The sequence below is a fragment of the Zootermopsis nevadensis genome, unplaced genomic scaffold, assembly GCF_977971745.1.
Source record: "Zootermopsis nevadensis isolate Lab colony 2312 unplaced genomic scaffold, Znev_1.0 Znev_ptg000019l, whole genome shotgun sequence".
NCBI classification, from domain to species: Eukaryota; Metazoa; Arthropoda; class Insecta; order Blattodea; family Termopsidae; genus Zootermopsis; species Zootermopsis nevadensis.
In genome coordinates, this window is record NW_028259151.1 from 5,650,887 (window position 1) to 5,672,518 (window position 21,632).

A 21,632-nucleotide genomic window follows, 5' to 3' on the forward strand; every position below is an offset into this window, starting at 1 on the left:
TGTATCAATAATTACAATACTACTCAGATGTAAATCATAAACACCACAATGTGAAAGCATAATACATGAAGGTGAGTCTCCTTTGTACACAAAATTCTGAAGTGTCTCAGACATAAACTGTATATTTTAAGAAAATCCGTTTTTGTTCTGTGTGATGATTATAATTTACAGTGTGTCCACAAAGTCCATTCGGGGTTTTGAAAAAATGTGGCGCGCGAACAAATTGAGCTAGCCACATGCGGTTTGCGGCAGATTACAGTGAAACTCTGGAAGTTTTTTACTGACCTCAGTAGACCTCGATGTGGGCTCCCTTGGTAGCACGGAGAACGTCCAGACGATATTCTAGCTCTTGCCATGTTCTGTGGAGCATGTCCGCTGGAATAGCCGAGATCGCATTCCTGATACGGGTCTTCAGGTCATCAGGTCCGTTAACTGGTGTTCGGAACACAATGCTCTTGACATAACCCCACAGGAAAATATCCAGTGGTGTTATGTCTGGTGAACGTGGAGGCCAAGGCATTGGACCGTCTCTGCGGATCCGTCTTCCTGGAAATGTCCTGTCTAGGTACGCACGTACCCGCAGACCCCAATGAGGTGGAGCACCATCTTGTTGCAGAATGACGTGTGGCTGTAAGTGCTCAATTTGTGGTACTGCGTACAGTTCCATCATGTCCAGGAAGGTGTTCATGTTGGTCGTCTGCTCTTGAAAAAAGAAGGGTCCAATAACCTGGTCATGCATTACACCACACCACACGTTCACTTTCAGACTGTCGCGTATGTGCTCCCTAACAACATTTGGGTTTTCAGTGCCCCATATGCGCACATTATGCCTGTGAACTTTACCCGAGACATGAAATGTTGCCTCGTCTGTGAACATGATTTTTTCCAGAAAGTCCACATCAAGATCAATACGGTCGAGCATTTCGTCTGCGAAAGGTTGACGTGCTATGCCATAACCAGGTTTCAACTGTTGCACTAACTGAACCTTGTATGCACATAACCTCAACCTCTTATGTAGCACTTAGTGTACCGTTGAACGTGGGAGTAACAATTCACACGAAGCTCGCCGTGTGGATTTTGTAGGGCTTCGTACAAACGATTCACGGATTCTTTCCACACATTCATCGCTTACGATCATGGATGCTACCAGATTCTAGTAAACGCCGTTGCCAGTCTCTTCTTGCACTGTCACTCGGATGTTGCTTATTGAACTGTGTGCGGTAATTCTTTGAGTCTGGGTGACTGACTTCGTCTCAAAAAGCCATCCCACACAACGCACGTGGTCCTACACAGTCGCCATTTCACAAACAACTGACTGAGAAATGTAAAGATGGCCGCTTATGCCATCTGTTGGTGAAAAACACACCTTCCATAGTTTCACTGAAATCTGCCGCAAACCGCACGAGGCTAGCTCAATTTGTTTGCGCGCCAAAATTTTTCAAAACCCCGAAGGGACTTTGTGGACACTATAACTACAGGAATGAGGAAAGTGATAACTTTTGTACCATTTCAGACTCAAGAATTGTAGAGTATAGATATGTAACCTTTAAATTTGGGAAATCATTAATTTTGAGGATGCTGCAGATAAAATGTAGTTTAGATTCAGTTCGTCTTTAAATGACGGTTTCATTTGAATATGAAAAATCTGCTATGACACTGGCAAAACTTGCAAAATTGTTATCTTTATATGGGTACACCTTGTTTATTTAGCATAAATTCATTCTGACAGACTATTTGCACCCTCTGTACAAATATGACTAATTACCTCAAATAATTTTATTAAAAGTTTTATTCTGTCAAGACTTTATTTATGTACATTTGTGAAAGAAACTGGATTGACTATTTGTTAAATAAGAATATGATGAAGAATAACACACACACATAATACGTGTATGAAACTGAGGACAATCGTCATCCACAACAGCAGCCATCAATCTCGCTGGCAATTCTTCGAGATCCAACATCTTGAGGCTCATGGTGCTTTTTATTACATTGTCAACTCCTAAATGAAGAGATGAATCACAAATTAAAACAATTAATACAATACAATTAACCCTTTGCATACCAGTCGCCCGAAGCAGTAGCTGTTAAGCCACAAATTCGGCCGATCCATTGCTACCTACTGTATCTGATGTTTCAATTACATACAAGGCTCCCAGATGACAACACAAGGCTGCATCAGATAGTTTATACCTTAGTTCATGTTTTGCTCTACAGATCGAACCTCTAGACCAACAAAAAGTATTTTTTTTGAACAAATGAAATTCGTTGAGCTCGGAAGTGGACCTCATGGCGTGATTACGATTGCTTGTGGATTTTGCGGTATTTTTGCTAAGATAAGTGTTTAGCTTTGTAATTGTGTTTTTTGTTGATGTTTATATAGTGCCTATGATATCATTTCATTATTTTCCTTAGTTTATTGTATATAGGTTCAATTTTTTTAGATTTCTCAGTTCGGCAATGGGTGGTGCAAGTTCAAGAATTGATGGAGCCGATATTTTGGATTATTTGGATACTATAGATAGTGATAGTAACATTATTCTGGAAAGTGTGTCTGATTCTACTGAAAGTGATGATGACTGAGCTGCAGAAAAAAAAGGCACACCTGCTGACACTATGTCCAGCATTGAATTTCCGTGTGCATTGTTTTACATAAAGTATTGTAGTTCAGGAACAGATAACAGTACAGACACCAAACTCATATCAAATTATGCAGAAATAAATGTTCTTTCTTGCAGGATGGGTGATAAAGGAAGACAAAACACAATTTATGATATTACCTCCTGAAAATGAAATTCTTTTTGTAAATATTATTTTTCAATATTTCAAAAATTTTTGTAAGCTAACTATAACATTAGGATACATGAGATATTTATTTTCCTAATCTACAGTATTTAGTGTATAAGTGTGATTTTTTTCATATGCATGTGTGTAAAATTCTTATCTTGGTGAATTTTTACATTTTCAATTGTAGTGCATTCTCAATATGAGGATTTATACAATTCAGAAAAGTTCATTGTTAGAATACTTTGTATTCTTAAAAAAACATCATTTGAAAATGGTATCCATAACATCCAAGAATGTCTGGAATACATACCTTCAATTCTAACTGCAACATGATGGCCAATAAAAATTAACATGCAAAGTACTTGTACTGTTTATCATGAAGAGACAAAAATTATCAGGATTATCATGTTCATAAAAACTTTTATACTCTCTAGAGACTACCTTTCAGGAGCTATTCTTTGCACATGAAGTCCTGCTCACTAATGCTGCATGACCAGAAATGTCTCACCCCTATTTCTCTACACACACATATATGTGTGGTCATGCTTGCCAGACATGTAATGTACACAGAAGTCAAATCACATCCTATGTTATGGGATCGTTCTAAACACAATCACTGCACGCAAGCAATAACACACATAACAGCCGATGGTATTTTGCCTTGTCCTTCAAAATGGCAAGAAATGTTAAAGTCAATCTATAGAGTCTTTCAATTTTCCTTTCATAAGCTGCTGACTTCATAAGGACAGGTTCCAGCAGGTTCCACTAGTCTATGCCTGGCATGGAAAACCCATAGCTCATGGGCTAAATCTTGTCTGCCATTACTTTTTATCCAGCCTGCATAAAATTATACAAATTTGTAACACACTATTTAGTTCACAACTGTGATCTCTCTGATGCATAACAGATCATTACTCATACTTCAAAAGCTACGGGCTGGACGAGCGGGGTTCGATCCTCGAAGGGGGCAGAGGATTTTTCCTCTAGCCTCTGCGCCCAGACTGGATCTGGGGCCCACCCAGCCTCCTCTACAATGGGTACCGGGGTCCTTTCCCGGGGGTAAAGCCGGTCGGGGCGTGATGCTGACCACTCACCCCCATCTAGTGCCAAGGTCAAGAATGAGTAGGAGCTATACCTCCACTCCCCCCCAAGCGCCTACATGGCGTATAGTGGGACAAACTTTACTTTACTCATACTTCAATAATTATTGTTATGGTCCACGGGTGGATCCACTGAGGACAGAGTGCAGCGAATTCTTAGCAACATGGCCGTGGCCATAAGAATGCAGTGCTCCTTTGCCAGCATGTTCCACCGAACTCTAGAAATGTAGATGGCAGCGATACCTCTGTGTGGGAGTAGAAACCAACTTTGCAAAAATACAAGTTACGACACATGCAACGAGAAGAGGTTGCAAATGTTGTGACGTTTAAAGTGGCTGCAGTGTCACTGGTCCCTAAACATTTGAGTTTTGTGGTTCTTGACTATTTCTGTTGACTGGTGATCTCCTTTGTGCCCAGTGATAAGGAAACTTTTCACCCAGAAAATAAGCAATTAAATTATTTATATAAGTCATGCCAGAAGATGGCATATTAAGATGAAATATGTATATGTGAAACATGCTTTATGAAATAAATCATTGTGTAATAAGATGTATATTTATAATGTACATTCACACATGTGCTACCAAAATCAAATCCCTGAGTATGAAATGCATTCACTTTTACACAAAACTTCAAATACATATTAATTTCTGGTGTTTTCTGCTGCTAGTTGATCCAACATAAGTCACACCATTAAAAGACACAATGGAATGGCTGGATTGAATTTCCTCTTTCAATGATTCCTGATAACTTACTGGGAAATTCATATTGTCCTCATTTGACCTTCTGTCATAATGTTCATTACAGATCTTAAAATAAATTTGTGTTATATACAAAACAGGTTTTAAGGTTGTAGTCAATTTCATGTTCTTAAGAAATCTTTCTATTCTTTATTAAGAACCAAACAGATTTGCACTACTCAGTCTGCCAAGGATTTTCAGCAATGCAAAGTTCTGAATATCATTTTGCGAAACCTGACATTTCATTTATCATCATTGTAGTGCATTCTGTCGCTTGATAGAGAAAAAGCGTGTTACAGTTTGTACGTTTTCTTCATACTCTAGTGTGAGCAAATAAAACCTTATGGGTCTGTCACATTTTTCCTACAAACTAGGCAACCAGCAGGGCTTCCCCCAGGGGTGAGACAAAACCAGGGGAAGAACTTCACAGGTCAACCTCCACCCCACAAACAAGAGGCTTCCACCCCAGGTTACGTCAGAGCACAGCTCCTACCCCTCCAGGTGCTTTTCTCCTTCAGCCTGAATTACTTTCAGACTTTGACACAGGATATGGTCTTCATGGTTTGCAACACTCCAGACCTTGCTGGGTTGGACACCCCTGCACTTCTACTATCTGAGGTTGCATTGTACAGGCCTCAGAAATACCAGGATTTCTTCCAAGGGACTTGGCAACGCATGGGGCCAGACCACATCTGGAACTATCCTCCTGCAGAAACCCCCAGGAAATACCACCCACATCTGCTATCTGCCAGGCTTTTAACACCAAGGCCTTTTACCAACATACTTGCTCCTTGGGGCTTGGCCCCATGTGCATGATACTCCACGGACCCTACCCCAAGTTTCCTCTCCTGTGCCTAGCCCATTTTTGGCTTTCAAAATCCACTGCTTTGCTATTGCAGGGCTTTCCCTATGACAAGTTAGATTACCACTCTGCCTGCCCACCATAGGCTCAGCCACACAAAGGACTAGGCCACCTCACAGTTCTCCACCAACTCCTTACGAAAATTAAAGGGATTCCCCCAACCTCTTTGGCATTGCCTGTACTGGGTTGAAAACGCCTAGGATTATATCAGACATCTGAGGTTAGATCACCGAGGCTTTGGGAGGACCAGGACTGCTCCCAAGGGGCTGGACCAAATCTGGGAATAACCACAGGCTCTGCCACCCATGCCCGATCTTGGTTTGGCTTTTTAACATCTGAGGCTCTAACACCAAGGCATTTCCCATCACATTTGCTCCCTGCACTTGCTGCTAGGAGCTCTACCACCTAGGCTTCTTTCCCTGTACCCCATACATGGAAATAAAGTTGAAAGCATTTTAAAAATGAAGTGATGTTATCATATTGTAAATAATTTCGCAGAGAATTATTTCTGTAACAAATGACAAACTAGACAGCATGAGTATTGTGCTAACAGGAGAATTCCCATGTCATGTTTCCCGATCTGAAGTTTCCCTTCATGTAGTATTAAATTTCTATGGCCCCAGCCCCTTTATTTTAACATAAACTTCTGTCCATTCCACTGATTCATTTATTCCTCACAGAAACAATAAACTGTTATGAATGATATGAAACTTTCATGGTGACTAAATTAAAAAATATCTTCTTGGGCAATCAGCTGCTTCGAAATATTACGCAAAGAAATCAACGTTTCAGGAACCATCTGTTCCCCTCACCACGGTTTTGATGTGACCAGATATCACAATCGTCTCCTATACATAATTTTCCGGGACCGGTGCCCGTGGATAGTCCGTAGCCAATCGTAGCTGGTAGAGACAGTAAAGCGTTTGTGTTGTGTGGCCCTGCTTTCCAATTGGTGTTTTCACTGGATGGCTTGAGCATGTGAGAATCTTGCTTCATATATGTCACATATTCTCTTTTTACGAGACATACATGCCTTAGCCAACCAGACAAGTCTGCTGTGGTGGAACACAGTTTTGAAACAGGACACAAGATCGACTTCAACAACATCATAATACTAGAAAAAGTTACAGAATACATGGACTGCCTTATAAAAGAAACCACACACATCCACCTATATCCCAATAACTTTAATAGGGATGGAGGTTTCACCTTAGGTTGGGCATGAAATCTTGTGACAAACATGCTACAGTGCACCAATCATCCTAGGATAAAGCCAGTTTCTGCACAAAGGATTAAACAGAATGAAAACCTGCTACAATCCATGTTACCATTGCAGAAGAATCGATGCTCTGCTTTTACCCAATACAAATGATTACAAAAATTGTTAAAATAACTCACCATAATAGCATTGACAATGTCATTCTGGTTGTTTTTAAGAGCCTTTATGGCCTTTCCACGGCTAACGTTTGCCTGTGACATTACGAGATCCACATCTTTCTCCTCAACACCAGTTTCATCAACATCCTCCTCCTCTGATTCTTCCTGGATTGGTGCAACAACCTAATGACAAAAATTAAATGGTGAATAAAACACTTTCTTGCCCTATGGAAATCTTAAGCTACCATTTCACAGAGATCTACTAATATCGAGGCCATGTTGTCAATAAGTGATATGACTAACTCTGTAGAGCAAGTCTTTATTGTGAAGTGACAGTCACATAGCTGGTAACTTTCAAGGTATAAACTCCTGCAGTTATTAAACTGGCATTACTGTCTTCTGCGAATCAAATGGAAACTGTCAGTATGATAAGTACAGTGTTTTGGTATTAAAGAATACAAGTTCAATTAAAACTATTGTGGAATAAATGTTAATATTTGCCGTTGGTTCTAGACATAATTTTCAAATTTTCAAACATTGTAAACTCTTTTAACAAGGAACTTGTATTGCATGTAAACAATTTTCACACAAGGGATGATTGAAACTACATAAACAAAGACAGAAATCGGCTGTTTGGAAATCACATCATCATAGAATTTTCACAAGTAAAGTGAGTTGTTGCCATTGAACTGATGGAGGGTTAACGTAAGAAAATTTTTAGATTAGGTATAGCAACTCATTAGAATGGGCAAAAAAATAATCTACACTGTCTCCACTAAAGCAAGAGAGAGAGAAAGAGAGGAAGACAACGTGAAAGTCAGTATGTGTGCGCATGTGAGCAGGCAAATGAGTGTGTAACAGCAAGTGAATGAGTCAGTGCGTGTGCGTGTGTGTGAGAGTGTCTATGAGAGCAGAATGAAGAGAAAGTGAGTATGCATATGTACAGAACATAAACATAAGCAATAGTCAGTATTTTTGAGTCTTTGACTTCCTGTCTCTTGTTTTAATGGTCACCCACACGCACACTGTGCACAAAATTTGCATAGTGAACCATAATATCATTAGGTGACTGGGCAAGAATGTGATGCATTCAGAAAGCAATACTCATTCTATTAAATGTGGTTTGTCACATAAATCAACACCATTCTGATAATGGTAGAAGCTGGTGCACATTTTATCTCATTCATTGTTTTTCTCTCTCTATTTTCAATCATCACCCACAGATATACTGCAATTACGATACTCAAAATTGCATGTTTGCAACACTGGCAAGCAACGTGTACCAATCATTAAAATTGACTAGTACTTTAGGGAAAGTAATTTAAAAATGCTGATGTCACACCCAAATGAGATTTCGTTCATTTTTTCTTCTTCTCGACAGTCGGAAGTAGCTTCTATATGCACGTGGCCTATATTCACATAATACAGCGCCCTTTAAGCCTATCTTACCGCTGTGCTGCCTCCTGCCTCAGCTGCTTGTGAAACTTCTGGAGCCTTAAATTTCTCTGCAGCTGCCACCTGCGCTTGTTGATTCAAGTCTTCAATCTGGAAGGATATGTAGCATCTTATTTGCAATAGACAGCAAGAAATACAATCCTCTGGACTTGACAATTAAAAGTTTTAAAAACCGACAGATTCAAACACTGTAAGCCCAAACAGTTTTGTAATCAAAAACTTGATTTTACTGCACCTAAGTGCCTATTTCAGTAAAGAAATAATTTTCTTTCCATTGAGAGTTTTATTGCATGCTATTTGTCATAAAGCCTTCAGGGTCAGCTTTCAATGATCCTACTGAACATCTAAACCAATAAATATTTCATAACATATTCCTTTGGTTTTAGTAATTAGTTTTTCAATAAGAAGCACATAAAACCATTGGGCATTCCCTTGTTCTTATGGTTGGAAAGTCTGTGAAATGAACCATTGGATTTCCACTAGTATGTCATCAACATTCACTGGCATATTAACCAGAGAAACATCATGAACAAAATGATCCGTATCTACTTCAGACCTGACAAAACTTATATCTGAATCACCAGTCTTCCACAAGTTTCACATCTTTGTCTGGTTTTAAACTTTTCCTACTTGTAAAAGCCACGGTATCAACATAAGAAGTGAATGGGGGCCCAGGCAGTGGTATGGGTTGACACTGAGTGTGAATGCATTCTTTGATTAATTAATATTATAATTTCTCGGAACAAATAGTGACCGAAATCTAAAAGTGTGTGATGATGGCGAGTCATTTGTATAAAAATTTTCTTGGATATTATCCATCGTCTAGTAAAATAAAATATAAAACGACATTTCGGAGATGGGGATTAGCTCTATCTATTGGGCCCAACTGAGTAGGTACCTGAAGACAGAGATAGAGTCCCATCTCCGAAACGTGGTTTTACATTTTATTTTACTAGATAGATAATATCCAAGAAAATTTTTATTCAAATAGTGACTGAGACAAGGCCCAGACAAAAACAAAAGCCACTGACTGATTTATCGATTCCTGAAACCTCTGTATGATCCAAGTTAAAAAATTATTTACTATATATAACCACGTATTCATCGTACTGAAACTTTTGACAGAGATTAAAAACTTTGTTACAAGAACTACTGGGGAGATATATGACATTATTTAATAAATAATGATCTAATAACAAACAGAAATCTTACGATTTTATCTTTCAGCACACAAGAACACAATAAATTTACTAAAATGTTGGCAGCAAAACTGATGGTGAAAGTTATATAAATGTACCGAGTATGGTGGACACCAACATGTGATGTGGAAGATCCATTGTGTTCACTGTGGCAGATGGGCTTGAAGGGCCAACAAATTATTTGAAAGAAACAGCAGTATTCTTTTAATTCTGAAATACTACCTGCATTACCAGAACAAAGTTTGCTCAGGATGGGTTAATACATTCCACGTAACACTTAGAAAAAAGTTGTTGATCTGAACAAGTCTTTTTTCCACAAGAGTATATGGTAATTTTAATGGGGATTAACAATATCTTCATTATTCTGAAATTTCATCATCTTGGTGTTCATTACATTGAAATTATATCATATGGTCACAAGACACTGTAGCAAACAGCCTAGTAAGAAATACAGGTAATGGAAGTTTTGCTAAAAATAATGGCCTTGTTACCTACCCTTACCAATAAGAAGTCAATAAACAAATACCACTCAGTACTACAATATTCTCTTGGGCAATCAGTCATGTCACTGCTGAGTTATAAACCAGAGTTTTAGAGACTGACTCTGTCTCCAGCATCAGAGTTGTCCTTGACTGAAACTAAAACAAGGAGATGCTTTGTCTCCCTTGCTCTTTAACTTTGCGCTAGAATATGCTATCAGGAAAGTCCAAGATAGACAGGAGGGTTTGCAATTGAATGGGACACATCAGCTATTGGCATATGCTGCTGATGTTAATTTATTGGGGGACAATATAAATACAATAAAGAGGAACGCAGAAGTTTTACTAGAGGCTAGTAGACAAGTGGGGCTGGAAGTACATTCAGAAAAAACTAAGTACATGTTAGTATCTCGTCATCAGAAGACAGGCGGGCAAAATTATCTTAGGGTAGCTAACATGTCCTTTGAAAGGGTTACAAAGTTCAAATATTTGGGAACAACAATAACAAATAAAAATGGTACTCATGAGGAAGTTAGGAGGAGATTGAATTCTAGAAATGCTTGCTACTTCTCAGTTCAAAATATTTTGTCTTTCCGTTTGATTTCTAAGAACCTGAAGATTGGGGTATACAAAACAATAAATAATCTTGCCTGTTGTTTTGTATGGATGCGAGGACTTTATGAAAGTTTCAAATCTTACAAACGTAACAAGTTTATTTGGAACAATAAAACCTTGAAATGTGCTACAGTCAGGGCTGTGGAGTTGGAGTAGGTAAAAATGTACCGACTCTGACCTCGATATAAAATCTTAAGAACACTTTCGCTACTGTGTGAGCCACCGGTAGCCTCACGCTTAGGGAGATTCAACGACGCGTTGAGCCACATGGTGTGGGAATAATGCTTTGTAACTTTGGCTCCGGCACCTTAAACATACAAGCTGTCTACAAATCGAATGATTTCTGTAATAACCATTATACGTATATTAAATACATGTTATAAGTCTAAAAAGTAGCCTGATGATTAACGTGGTGGTGATGAAATCTCTTGTGGTACATTTACCATTTTAGTAAGTTTACCATTAATAATACATATTGAGCTTATATTAAGGAGTAGGAGTCAGAGTCGGAGGTTTTAATACCAACTCCACAGCCCTGGCTACAGTTAACAAAAGCTAGTCAAATGGCCATGATCAGGATTTCAATACAAAAAAAAAATGTGGTGAAAAGGAATATTAACTTAGACAAAAATAAACATATTGAATCTTCTTAAAAAACAAGGGGGAAGTGATGTGTTGGTGTTTTGGCATACAAAACAACACATACTTACATACTTTCAATATCATTCAAACGTTTGTCCAGCTTTCTGTTGGAAATTCATATTGATTGAAGTCTCTGATCATCAAGATTCATATGGAGATACAATAAAGAACACATAATAAAAGAAAAGGACATGTCAGCTGACTACAAACTAACCTTGGCTTCTCCAAACACTATATATGTGTCTGATGCTGGGTTCTTGTAAACATCAGGTTTGTTTATAACAAACAAAATGTTTTTGGACTTGCGAATTGTGACTCTACTCACACCTTGCACCTACAATGAAAAGAAACATATCTTCTTATGACTATAAAGTAACTCAGTTATTACTTGAAACATTCATCCCTACTCCTCTATAAAGTTAAGGGCCAGAGCAGAATATAACAAGATAAAAAAGTGGGAAACTTAACATGTTTACTGCCAGAACTATGCTGCTGTCTTACCTGTTAAATCAGCCATTTTTAACAGCATACAAACAGTTTGCAGTACTATATGATAAATACAAGAATGGCAAAGAATCTATGCATGTTCACGGAAATGCAAAAGGTTGCGTGCATGCATCTCCATCTTGTTCCAATTTGTGACTAATGAAAAGTGATAAAAAAACTCCTTTAACTCAAAATTCTAAGAATTAAAATGATTGTTATTAATCTCGTTAAAATAGGATGACATATTATGCATGGTTATGCAGCAGAAGGCAGGCACTACACAGAAAATTCAAATACATTAGTACTGAACGAATGTAAAATAAAGTACTAGTAATTCAATTCTAAAGGGTTTTGACGATGGTAGTTTACACTTAAAATTATTCATTGTCAGGACTTTCTCGATCGTCTGTTCTTTAAAACCACAACGTTTCAGAGGCTGTACAGAGACTAGCTCTATCTAAGGGACCCAACAGAGTAGGTACCTCTCACCTGAAGACGGAGACAGAAGCCGTCTCCGAAATGTTGTGGTTTTAAAGAACAGATGATGGAAAAAGTCCTGACAATGAATAACTTTAAAAGTACAAGTAAGTTTTGTGTAACATACAAGTGGAAAGAGACGCTGGCCAGTGGTAAAAAATATCTCAATACATTCTGAATGGAAGTGTGACACAAAATTATAAATTCGGCGAAACCTACAATCGGTATCTTTGGCATAATTATGCCAAAGAAAATAGCTTTGTATTCCATGCCTTTCTATAATACATTCAAAAACTTAATTAAGATAATACCTTGCTCAACTATGTTACAGTGAGTGGTTTCAGATTATGCAATTACAGTGGTTCAACTGCAATGTTATATAAAAACAACTGAGATGGTGTATGATCAAGAATGTTAAGAATTTAAAAGAGGCGATTATAATCTATTAGAAGGCACACTCCCAATCTTTTAACTGGAAAGTTCACAAACCACGAAGAAGTGCATGATAACCAGTAAACAGGCTGAGATTTGAACCAGGTGACCATCAAATACAAATCTTGTTGCACAAACCTGCTTGCTTCATGTGGAGGTGAGTGGGACAGGTAAAATGCACAGGCAAATGCAAACTCTTACAGGATTTTTGTTGGACCATTTGGAGATAATGTGTCATCTGCTAAAGATAGATATGTCCAACGGCAAGCTTTACTGTGAATATGGGTACTGAGCCTTCAGGTCCCACCCCCAAAACTATTGTTTCTTAACTGGATGAACGACTATCAACAGATGAAGAACACTAAGTTAGTAGTTGAACTACTAATTAAGCAGAATGAGGCTAAAATGCCACTACCATCCATCATTAATAGGTCTGCAGAATGTACCCTTCTACTTTGGTACATCCTAAACAAAGTTACACTACAGTGATCATGTACTTGAGTGTCTTTAGCATGAATACAGGTACATCACCTACTGCTAATTTTCTAAAAAAAATCGTTCCATTTATAACTAGATGCAACATAAATATACTGTAAAGCAAAATAAAATAAATTAATACAACAAAACTCAACAAGTCCCTGAATTCAGATTTCTCAACAATATAAGAACTAAATACAGGTAGCCCTCGATTTGCACCGGTTCAGAATAACTCCGTTTTTGAAACGATCAAGTCAAAAAGCGAAAAAAATATATTTTACTATTATTTATAACGTTTTACAATGTTTCTCGTACTAATTCTTATACAAAATCGCAATTCTTACATCGCTGATTTTGATAAGAATTATAAATAGTCATCTCTGCAATTACTTATGTTTTGTTAATGCGAATTTGCTCTTCTGCAATTTCATTCCTGGCGCTTTAAACTTTCAAAGGACTAATTTCATCTCTGCGGAGGTACCGGGGTTATTTTTACTACGTGATTTTCTATTGGTCGGCGTCTTACATGACTGTAACTATCGCATAACAGCAGAGATGACTGTAAACATCAATCACATGAAAGAATCACAGTCAATCGCGGGGACGAAAGAATTGCCGATTGTAAAAGTGTATAAAATATATTTTCTAAATTCCCTTAATTTTATTTATGTCATTTTGGAGCTTTAAATGTAATGCCATTATATTACTCATCAATGTTTGGGTGCTGGGAACGCATGTCATAGATCCCCATTGATTTACATTATAAAAGAGTTTCAATTTATGCCGATTCCGTTTATGCCGGTTTGTCAAGAAACGCATCCCCAGCGTAAATCGAGGGCTACCTGTACAGTGGAACCTCAATATATTGCATGCAGTTATATCATGGATCTGGATATACCGAGGGTTTGATCATGTCCTCCACTATGATTACATATGTTTTACATTGTTTACTTTTAATGCGGGTACTGATGCTGTCCCCCAACAGCCGCACTAACTTTAGGTTCCACTGAACAAGTGAAAATATCTGAAATGAACCTACTAATAAAAGTACATAATCTGATAGAAAACAGTGTTGAACTGTGTGAAAACATCAAGCCATGCATAAAAGGTATTAAGTAAGAGCCAGTGTAACTTTTGCCATTCAACTGGAATAGTTAACAAACCGTACGAATTTTCCATATATTTGCAAATTTATTTAAATTACATGCTATTGTTTCAATTATATTTAAATAAGGTGACTTACTGGTTTAAGTCCTAACTTTGACATAATCTTGCGGGCTTTCTTCTCACCACGACTCTGCTTAGCTTTGCTGACCATATCCATGGGCAATCCGGCTGCAGTAGCTCCTGGGAAGACACCAGAAGTCTGGCCAGTTCCAGGCTCCTCAAGCTCTGGTATTGTGTCATCTGAATCAGATTCGGTGCCCGATCCTGAACCATCTCCTCTATTCTCAGTCATTGATGCTGTGGCTCTGTCTAATTCAGTCAATTCAGGCATTGTCACAATCTGCTAAGATCAGATACAAACATTGTAGTTAAAAATACATACACACACATCTGAAACACCAAATTAACTACTTATAAACGTAAACCTATAATAATAATCATTCTAGGAATTTTTACATCAACATCAAACCAATTTATAAACATTATGCCCACAAATAAATGCAGTAAGCAACAGAAAATTTGGGTAAATACAAACTGCATGATTTCAAGCATCTGTGATGACTAAATACAATAAAATTAATTATACTATGGAAATAACTAATTTAGAACTTGCGTTCCTTCCATCGACCCTCCCAACTAAAATTATATACACATTTCACATCTTCCTATGTGTGCTACATGCACCACTCATCTCACACTCCTTTATTTTATCAACTAATATTATGTGGTGAAGAGTACAAATTATGGACCTCCTCATTAAGAAATAATCTTCACCCTTCTGTCACTTCATCTCATTCTCAAACACCCTCAAACTGTGTTCTTCATTCACATGGAAGGCAAAGTCCCACATCCATACAAACCAACAGGTAAAATTATTTTGTTTTACATAGCAAGCATGAAGACAAAAAATTATACACAAACTCTATGGAAGCATTTTCCAGTTCAGTCTTCTTCGTTACTGTAAGTAACGTACAGATACAGTTGGCATCATAACTCAGGCCAACGACATTATAATCACTGAGCTTCAACTGTAGAACTCATTCAATATGGCATGGACTCAATTGGAGATCAAACACAACAATTTGACAAAGCAACTTTGCTATTAATTAAACTTGTATTAACTTTGTTGTGGGTTTCAGTTATTACATGCCTTGTTTGAGATGGATATCAGTATGGTTGATTTATGCAACAGACTCAAAGATACTTTAATGGCCACCCAGAGTACTTGTTTCTTTACATTTTAAAGTGCAGAGGCAAGAGAACTCTGTCAACTGAAACCCTCTGATTCTGTTCCAGTTTTGCAGACACTCCACTGTTTGAAGATTTCTGTCTTCTGGGTTGTTGCACTGTGTAGTGAATATTCATCACCCTGATGGCGGAGGCAGTATGACCTCTGAAACGTTGGTAATCATCGACCAGACTACACAGCTCAACAACCCAGAAGACTGAAATCTTCATACTGACCACTGTGAAAACCTCAAATCTTACACCACTGTTTCTTTTAATACAGAAATTTTAACTTTCCACTTTTTCATGTAATGAAAGGATAAATAGTTCCATTGACACCAACTGTTCAGTTAGTAGTGTGCGGGGGCAGCTGTGGTTCAATTCCTAATGAGGCACTTCTAGCCTCATTAATACAGCACAAATAATCTAGTTATAAATGATAATACTGATGATCACTTTTGCTTGTTGACAAGATTTTACTGGACTGCATATTCTCTTTCAAATATCACAATCAGTGCATTTCAGTATACATTTAAAAATACTCCTGGTATGAGTTGCACATCAAAATTTTGAAACATATTGTTTGGTAATATACACGCGCACAGTTCAAATGAGAATTTAAGCATGTACAACAAGCAAATGATAGCAATTAGAGAGTATGGACCCATTATCTGGGTAGCACATTACTTCCTTATTCTGAGACCAGTCTGGTTGATATATAAGAGCTGAACCGTCTGCTTTATGACTGAATACTGAAAGCACCTATCTCTATAGTCAGTGGAAAATACATGGCATGGCCCTGTATAATAATCACAGTATGCTTAATAGTACACATGTATCACCATAGATGCTGGTGGCTAACATTCAACAGGGGTGTTATTTTACCAGGGATGTTCTTTCAAATTTCATGGGGAATTTCTGTTCTGAACCTTATGCGGTCATAACGTAAGGGTGTTGGTAGATGTGCGCTGTATCAACCTTTGAAAGAACCAACAAATAACAATAAAATATATAATCAAAGCAACTAAATTTCCAAACGTATGTTAAAAATATTTGGCAAGTCTCAATATTTCAACTGTAATGCTATACGTTCCAACTATTTTTACCACACTGCAACATTTTAAAATTCTCGAAGCACTAAGTTTGGTTATGTCCGGAAATGTTAGCCTCTCCCAGGAATGTCGATTACCAGAAATAATTTATACTGAACGAACAGAACAATGCTATCACGATTGAACGACTGCAATTAATGAAGTTACTCCTTAGAACATAACCTTCCACCTAACAGCCATATGACACGGATGATAATGCAACTTTGCTTACCTTACACCTTTCACAGACCTAAGTACTACAAGTGGATGGTGGCTTGTATGCCATAGTAGAAACTCATGGTGTAACAGACATGCGGTAACTAATATCATGTATGCCCCAACTTCTACCATCTCATAAATACACAGCAGTGAAAACACATAAAAACCTTGATATACTAAAATATCTCGTACACATGACATCAACATAATTAAAAGACAGGCCAAATACCTTCGGCATTTTTAATTTCGACAGATTTGCAAACAATCACACTGATAAATATATACGAAAACACTATGAAGGATAATCAATAAAAGTCTACATAACTTTATATGGTGTTATACATACTGATCAATCAGATGCAATGCGATAAATTTCTGAAATGCTATTGTTCCTAACCTTTGTTCCACGAGAGCCAGTATTATAACACACGTTAATACCAACAGTTGGTATTATTTGTCATACCAACATTGTGTAAACCACGGATATAAACAACATTACAGGAGAGTAATTTCCCTTCCGTGACCACAGAAAAACGAAAACACAATCGCACAGAATACCTTCATATTGATAACTTGATGTAAGATTTGAGGTTCTAATTGCGGTGAGTAAGAAGATGGCTGTCTTCTGCGTTTTAGCGCAGTTATAGTGAGGTACAGTCTGGTAGAAAATTAAAAGCCGTTTCTAGAATGTCACTGAACTGAAGATGGATGCAGCATTACACGATGCTACAATCCAAAAGGCATCTATCATTCCGGTACCACCAACATGGTGGATGACGTCACATTCTACAGTGCTGTCACCTAACCACAATAGTAGTAAAACTACTCGTAACCATCTGTCGGGAACAATTGATATTAAAACCAACGGCAAGTGCTCAGTCGCTAACTATTTCAATGTAGATTGAAAAACACCCACTGCTTCCTTGACACTTCGAGAGCGCTGATGAAGAATTTCCATGATCGGTTCAGGCGGTAATCCTCCTTGTTGAAGTCATTTGTCTTTAGCTTGATCTCAATGGCCTCCCTGATCATCCGGTCCTTGTATTTGGATTTGATGGATAAGGATTGTGGTGTTCTGGAGTTGAATCGGTGACCCAGGTTGATACTATGATCGGCCACGGTGGATTTGTGTAAATACTCGAGACGGATGTAGTTCTGGTGGTCCTTGATTCTGGTATCGATGGATCGGCCGGTCTGTTCGATGTAGACTTTACCGCATTCGCAGTGCGCACTATACACGCCAGGAGTCTTGAGTCCCCGGATAATCTCACAGGCCGAAGGAAACTGAAGATTTTCGGAGCAAGGCCTAAAATGTTTTTGTCTAAGTGCTGGCTCAAGGTGTCATATACAGGAGATTGCCGTGGACGGAAGACCGCTCTCCTTCTGAAGCAGCCATCACTTCTCGAGGTCATCGAACATCTGAGGTCACGGAGTTCGAGGCCTCCTAGACTGCATTGGCTCCCGAAGATCCACAAGGAAATAGCACCATCGGCGCCCCTACCTATCGACCGGCTCTCTATTTGGCCAGGCAGCTCGGTGATTAATCTCCACGTATTCACACCAATTTATTATTAAAACACTACATTTCGGTTGCTCGAAGCGTCTATTACATATTTTAAGAATCTTCTTGAAGTAACAAAAATATGTGTAATCTTTTCCGGGAGGCCGCTTATCATATTTCCACACTTGTCTCCCGCTTAATTCGGCACATGAAGTCCCCTTGCGAATCCATCAATATATAACTCCGCCATCACTATTGCAAGGAACCCTCACCAAAAGCCAACACATTATAACAGCTGTATATATTATGTCTAAAGTTAATATTATTCTGTAACAACATATATCATAATTATTGTATTTGTTTATGTAAACCATTTTTATCGTATGACCTTTCATGACTACAGATACAAATTTAAACATTTTATACATTCAACGAAATTTTATAATTTGTTTTTATTGTAATACATATATATGTAATCTTGCATGGTTACTACATATTAACTTCTTAAGTCTATACTTACCTGAGAATGCCTAGTATGGCCGAAACATTATACATTTAAAGTTTTAATAGTTAAATGTTGTGGTTAAACATACTTGCAAGTTGTGTGATTAAAAGTAAGGAGAAGTTTTATTGTTTATATAATATGCAACGGGGTGCTTTCGTATAATTCGTGGGCTAAGATTCTCTGTTCTTTCACAATAATAACAATAATAATAACAATACTTTAAAAACAAACTCGTTATGCACACCCCCTGCGGCTAATAGGACATTAACAGAATGTTATATCCTTCGTCCTTTGTCATAAGCGCACATAAAATAATTATTTTCTGAAAGGTGAGCTTTTAACCATATTTATTACACAGTGCAGATAATATGGCCAACCAAACTCGTCCTTGGGAAAAAATTTAATTCAAATAATTGAGATACATGAAAATTCATAAGGTTATTAAGGAATATTTTTACTTTTTAATCTGAAAGCATCAAAAAGGATATTTATATTTTTAACTTAAAGTGAAGTGACAAATCCTTGTTATAAAAAGATAAACCTGCATCCGGTTTGTAAACATTTTAAATCCTTTCAGGCCTGTCCATAATATTTAATCGCATGAAGAATTCTCTGACTTTATTAAAATAATCCTTAAAAATGAGTAGGTTAATTTTTGGGAGGGGGGAATTGGCCCATTTAACCTGCACTTGTTATGTTTGCATTATCCCTACCAGAAGAATATCTAACAAAGAATAATGAAAAATCCAGTTGTACTGAATAAAAGTACAGAACTTTCCGTTTTCATTCAGCATGTATCAATTAATATTTTTTATGTTTACGAATTTTAATAGCGCGTTAATTGTATTATAAAAATTAGAAGCAAGTTGTTTCTTTCCTTCTTCCGATATTTAATGGCGTCTGAAAACATGTAACGCCGCGCAGTTGGCGACTGAGTCACGAAACAAAACTTGGCCGATGTTTGTGACCTCACGTTCCTTTTTTTTGTGACATCCTGTTAAGGTGTGAGTATGGCAGTAACTAGGCCATATTTTCTGCATTGGACATGTTTCCCTCGAGTGTCTTTTATAAGTTCATTTTAATATAAGCCCCAAGAACGGGTATAAAACAGAAAATTAATAAATAGACGAACATACTACTAAATGGTGTTCTTTTATTCCTTCGGTCATTTGCGGGGAAATTACTTTGAGGGGTGGATATCGGGTTATTCATCCACCCACCAAAAGAACGAGAGGTCGCATCAATGCTATTACTTCCGCTCATTACTTACTCGCAATTGACTCTGGATCCAATATCGCACGTGCTTCAGGAGGGTCCACAGGTACGTAAAACAGTGGAAGGAAGCGCAGATCCGAAAGAACTTCAGCATCTGCAGCAAGAGTTTGAGTCTGATTTCTTTTCCTTTGTCTCACTTTTGTTTCTGCGCGTACTTTAGATGAAGTCTAAGAGATTCGGACAGAGTTTATGGAGAGGGATTATGAGGAATAGTCGCCAACTTCAGATTTAAAGTTTCCACATCCTTTTTAAACCAGGGGGTGGGGGAATAGATGGTTTAATCACCAGCACATCCACATTTGCAGCTTCAAATCTGTAATGACACCCGAAAACAATTATATAGCTTCGAGGATATTTCGTTGGGTCGCTTTATGGCACATTATTAAAATATTACTACATATACTACTTTATATTATTCTAAATTTTAAAATTTCTATATTACGTTGGTTTACCAACGTTCATGTCTTTCAGGAACATAAGTGGTGTAGAGTTTGGTAAGAGGAATGAAATAGTCTCGTAAATGACTTTTTCACTAGGATGCTCAGATCATTGGAGACTGGATTTTGCTGACCCATGACAGAGACCGGTGGAGGGCTTTGGTTAATTCGGTAATAAACCTTCGGGTTCCCTAAGCCATCTAGTTAGTTAGTTAGTTCAGTTCATTAGTGATGATATGAACACTTCATGTAACTCGCGTTGACAAAATGATAAATGCGTATAAAGTTTGTTCGAATAACCTAGGCGTACAGGAACAAGAATTTGGTATTAGCGTCGTTAAACCTTTGATCTCGGCTATCACAGCGTTATTTGTAAGTCTACTGAATGCGTGTATTGTAAAACGGTTTCTTTCTAAAATAACACGAGGTATACACAAAAGAATGATGCTGTTTCAAAAGTAAAAAAAATAAATATATTTCTGACCTCACACGGGCACAACATACACCGTCAGCGGCGCGAACTCACCTAGTTCCTCATGCGTTAATTACAATCCTACAATGTGTGCACCCTGGGTCACACGACACACATCCACACGGTAATCAAACTCATCTCAGACGTGGTGTAGCATGTCCGCTGTAATGGCCTGCAGTGCATGCGTTATCCCATCACGAAGTTCATGGATGGACGTGGACGATGGTGGTACATAAACGCTGTCTTTAACGAACCCCCAAAGAAAGAAATCGCACGGTGTAAGATCAGGCGAACGGGGTGGCCAAGGGAGAAGGTTGTTGTCTCCATTTGCATCAGCACGTCCGATCCAGCGCTGTGGAAAAACACGATTGAGATGCACTCGTACATTCCTGTGGAAATGAGGGGAGCTCCGTCCAGTTGCAGAATGCAATCGTCATAATTGGTATTCAGTTGGGGTAACAACCAGCTTATTAACTTTTAGTGTTAATACATCCAACTTATTGAAACTCTGGTAGTGTATAGAATTTAATCGACTTTCACAAAATTGGATTTTATTTCACGGCTGACTGTATCCTATGGAGATTCAGAAACACGGAATATTACTCACTTC

The 21,632-nt window shown here is 37.9% G+C and overlaps 1 protein-coding gene across 7 annotated transcripts; it reads right to left on the minus strand.

The window, feature by feature from the left end:
* Positions 1-1,771: 1,771 nt before the first annotated feature.
* On the minus strand, positions 1,772-17,381 carry Nacalpha (nascent polypeptide associated complex protein alpha subunit). Of its 7 annotated transcripts, none has more exons than XM_022079105.2 (6): positions 17,230-17,381; positions 14,372-14,638; positions 11,471-11,590; positions 8,316-8,411; positions 6,888-7,049; positions 1,772-2,002 (listed from the first exon to the last, which is right to left on the minus strand). In XM_022079105.2, the coding sequence occupies exons 2-6, from the start codon at positions 14,624-14,626 to the stop codon at positions 1,988-1,990; spliced, it is 648 nt and encodes a 215-aa protein (XP_021934797.2). In that variant the 5' UTR covers positions 14,627-14,638; positions 17,230-17,381; the 3' UTR covers positions 1,772-1,987. The 7 variants fall into 7 exon arrangements, with proteins under 7 accessions (XP_021934797.2, XP_021934798.2, XP_021934806.2 ...); XM_022079106.2 differs by having other exon boundaries at positions 14,372-14,635; positions 17,230-17,371; XM_022079114.2 differs by having other exon boundaries at positions 14,372-14,635; positions 17,179-17,289.
* Between the last annotated feature and the right edge of the window lie 4,251 nt (positions 17,382-21,632).

Bases quoted from the DNA above. Each gene is read 5' to 3' on its own strand.
- Nacalpha (XM_022079108.2), bottom strand. The intron at 11,591-14,371 runs GTAAGTCACCTT...TTTTCATTGTAG, and splicing joins CAAAGTTAGGACTTAAACCA to GTGCAAGGTGTGAGTAGAGT. The intron at 8,412-11,470 runs GTTAGTTTGTAG...ATATCCTTCCAG, and splicing joins TAGTGTTTGGAGAAGCCAAG to ATTGAAGACTTGAATCAACA.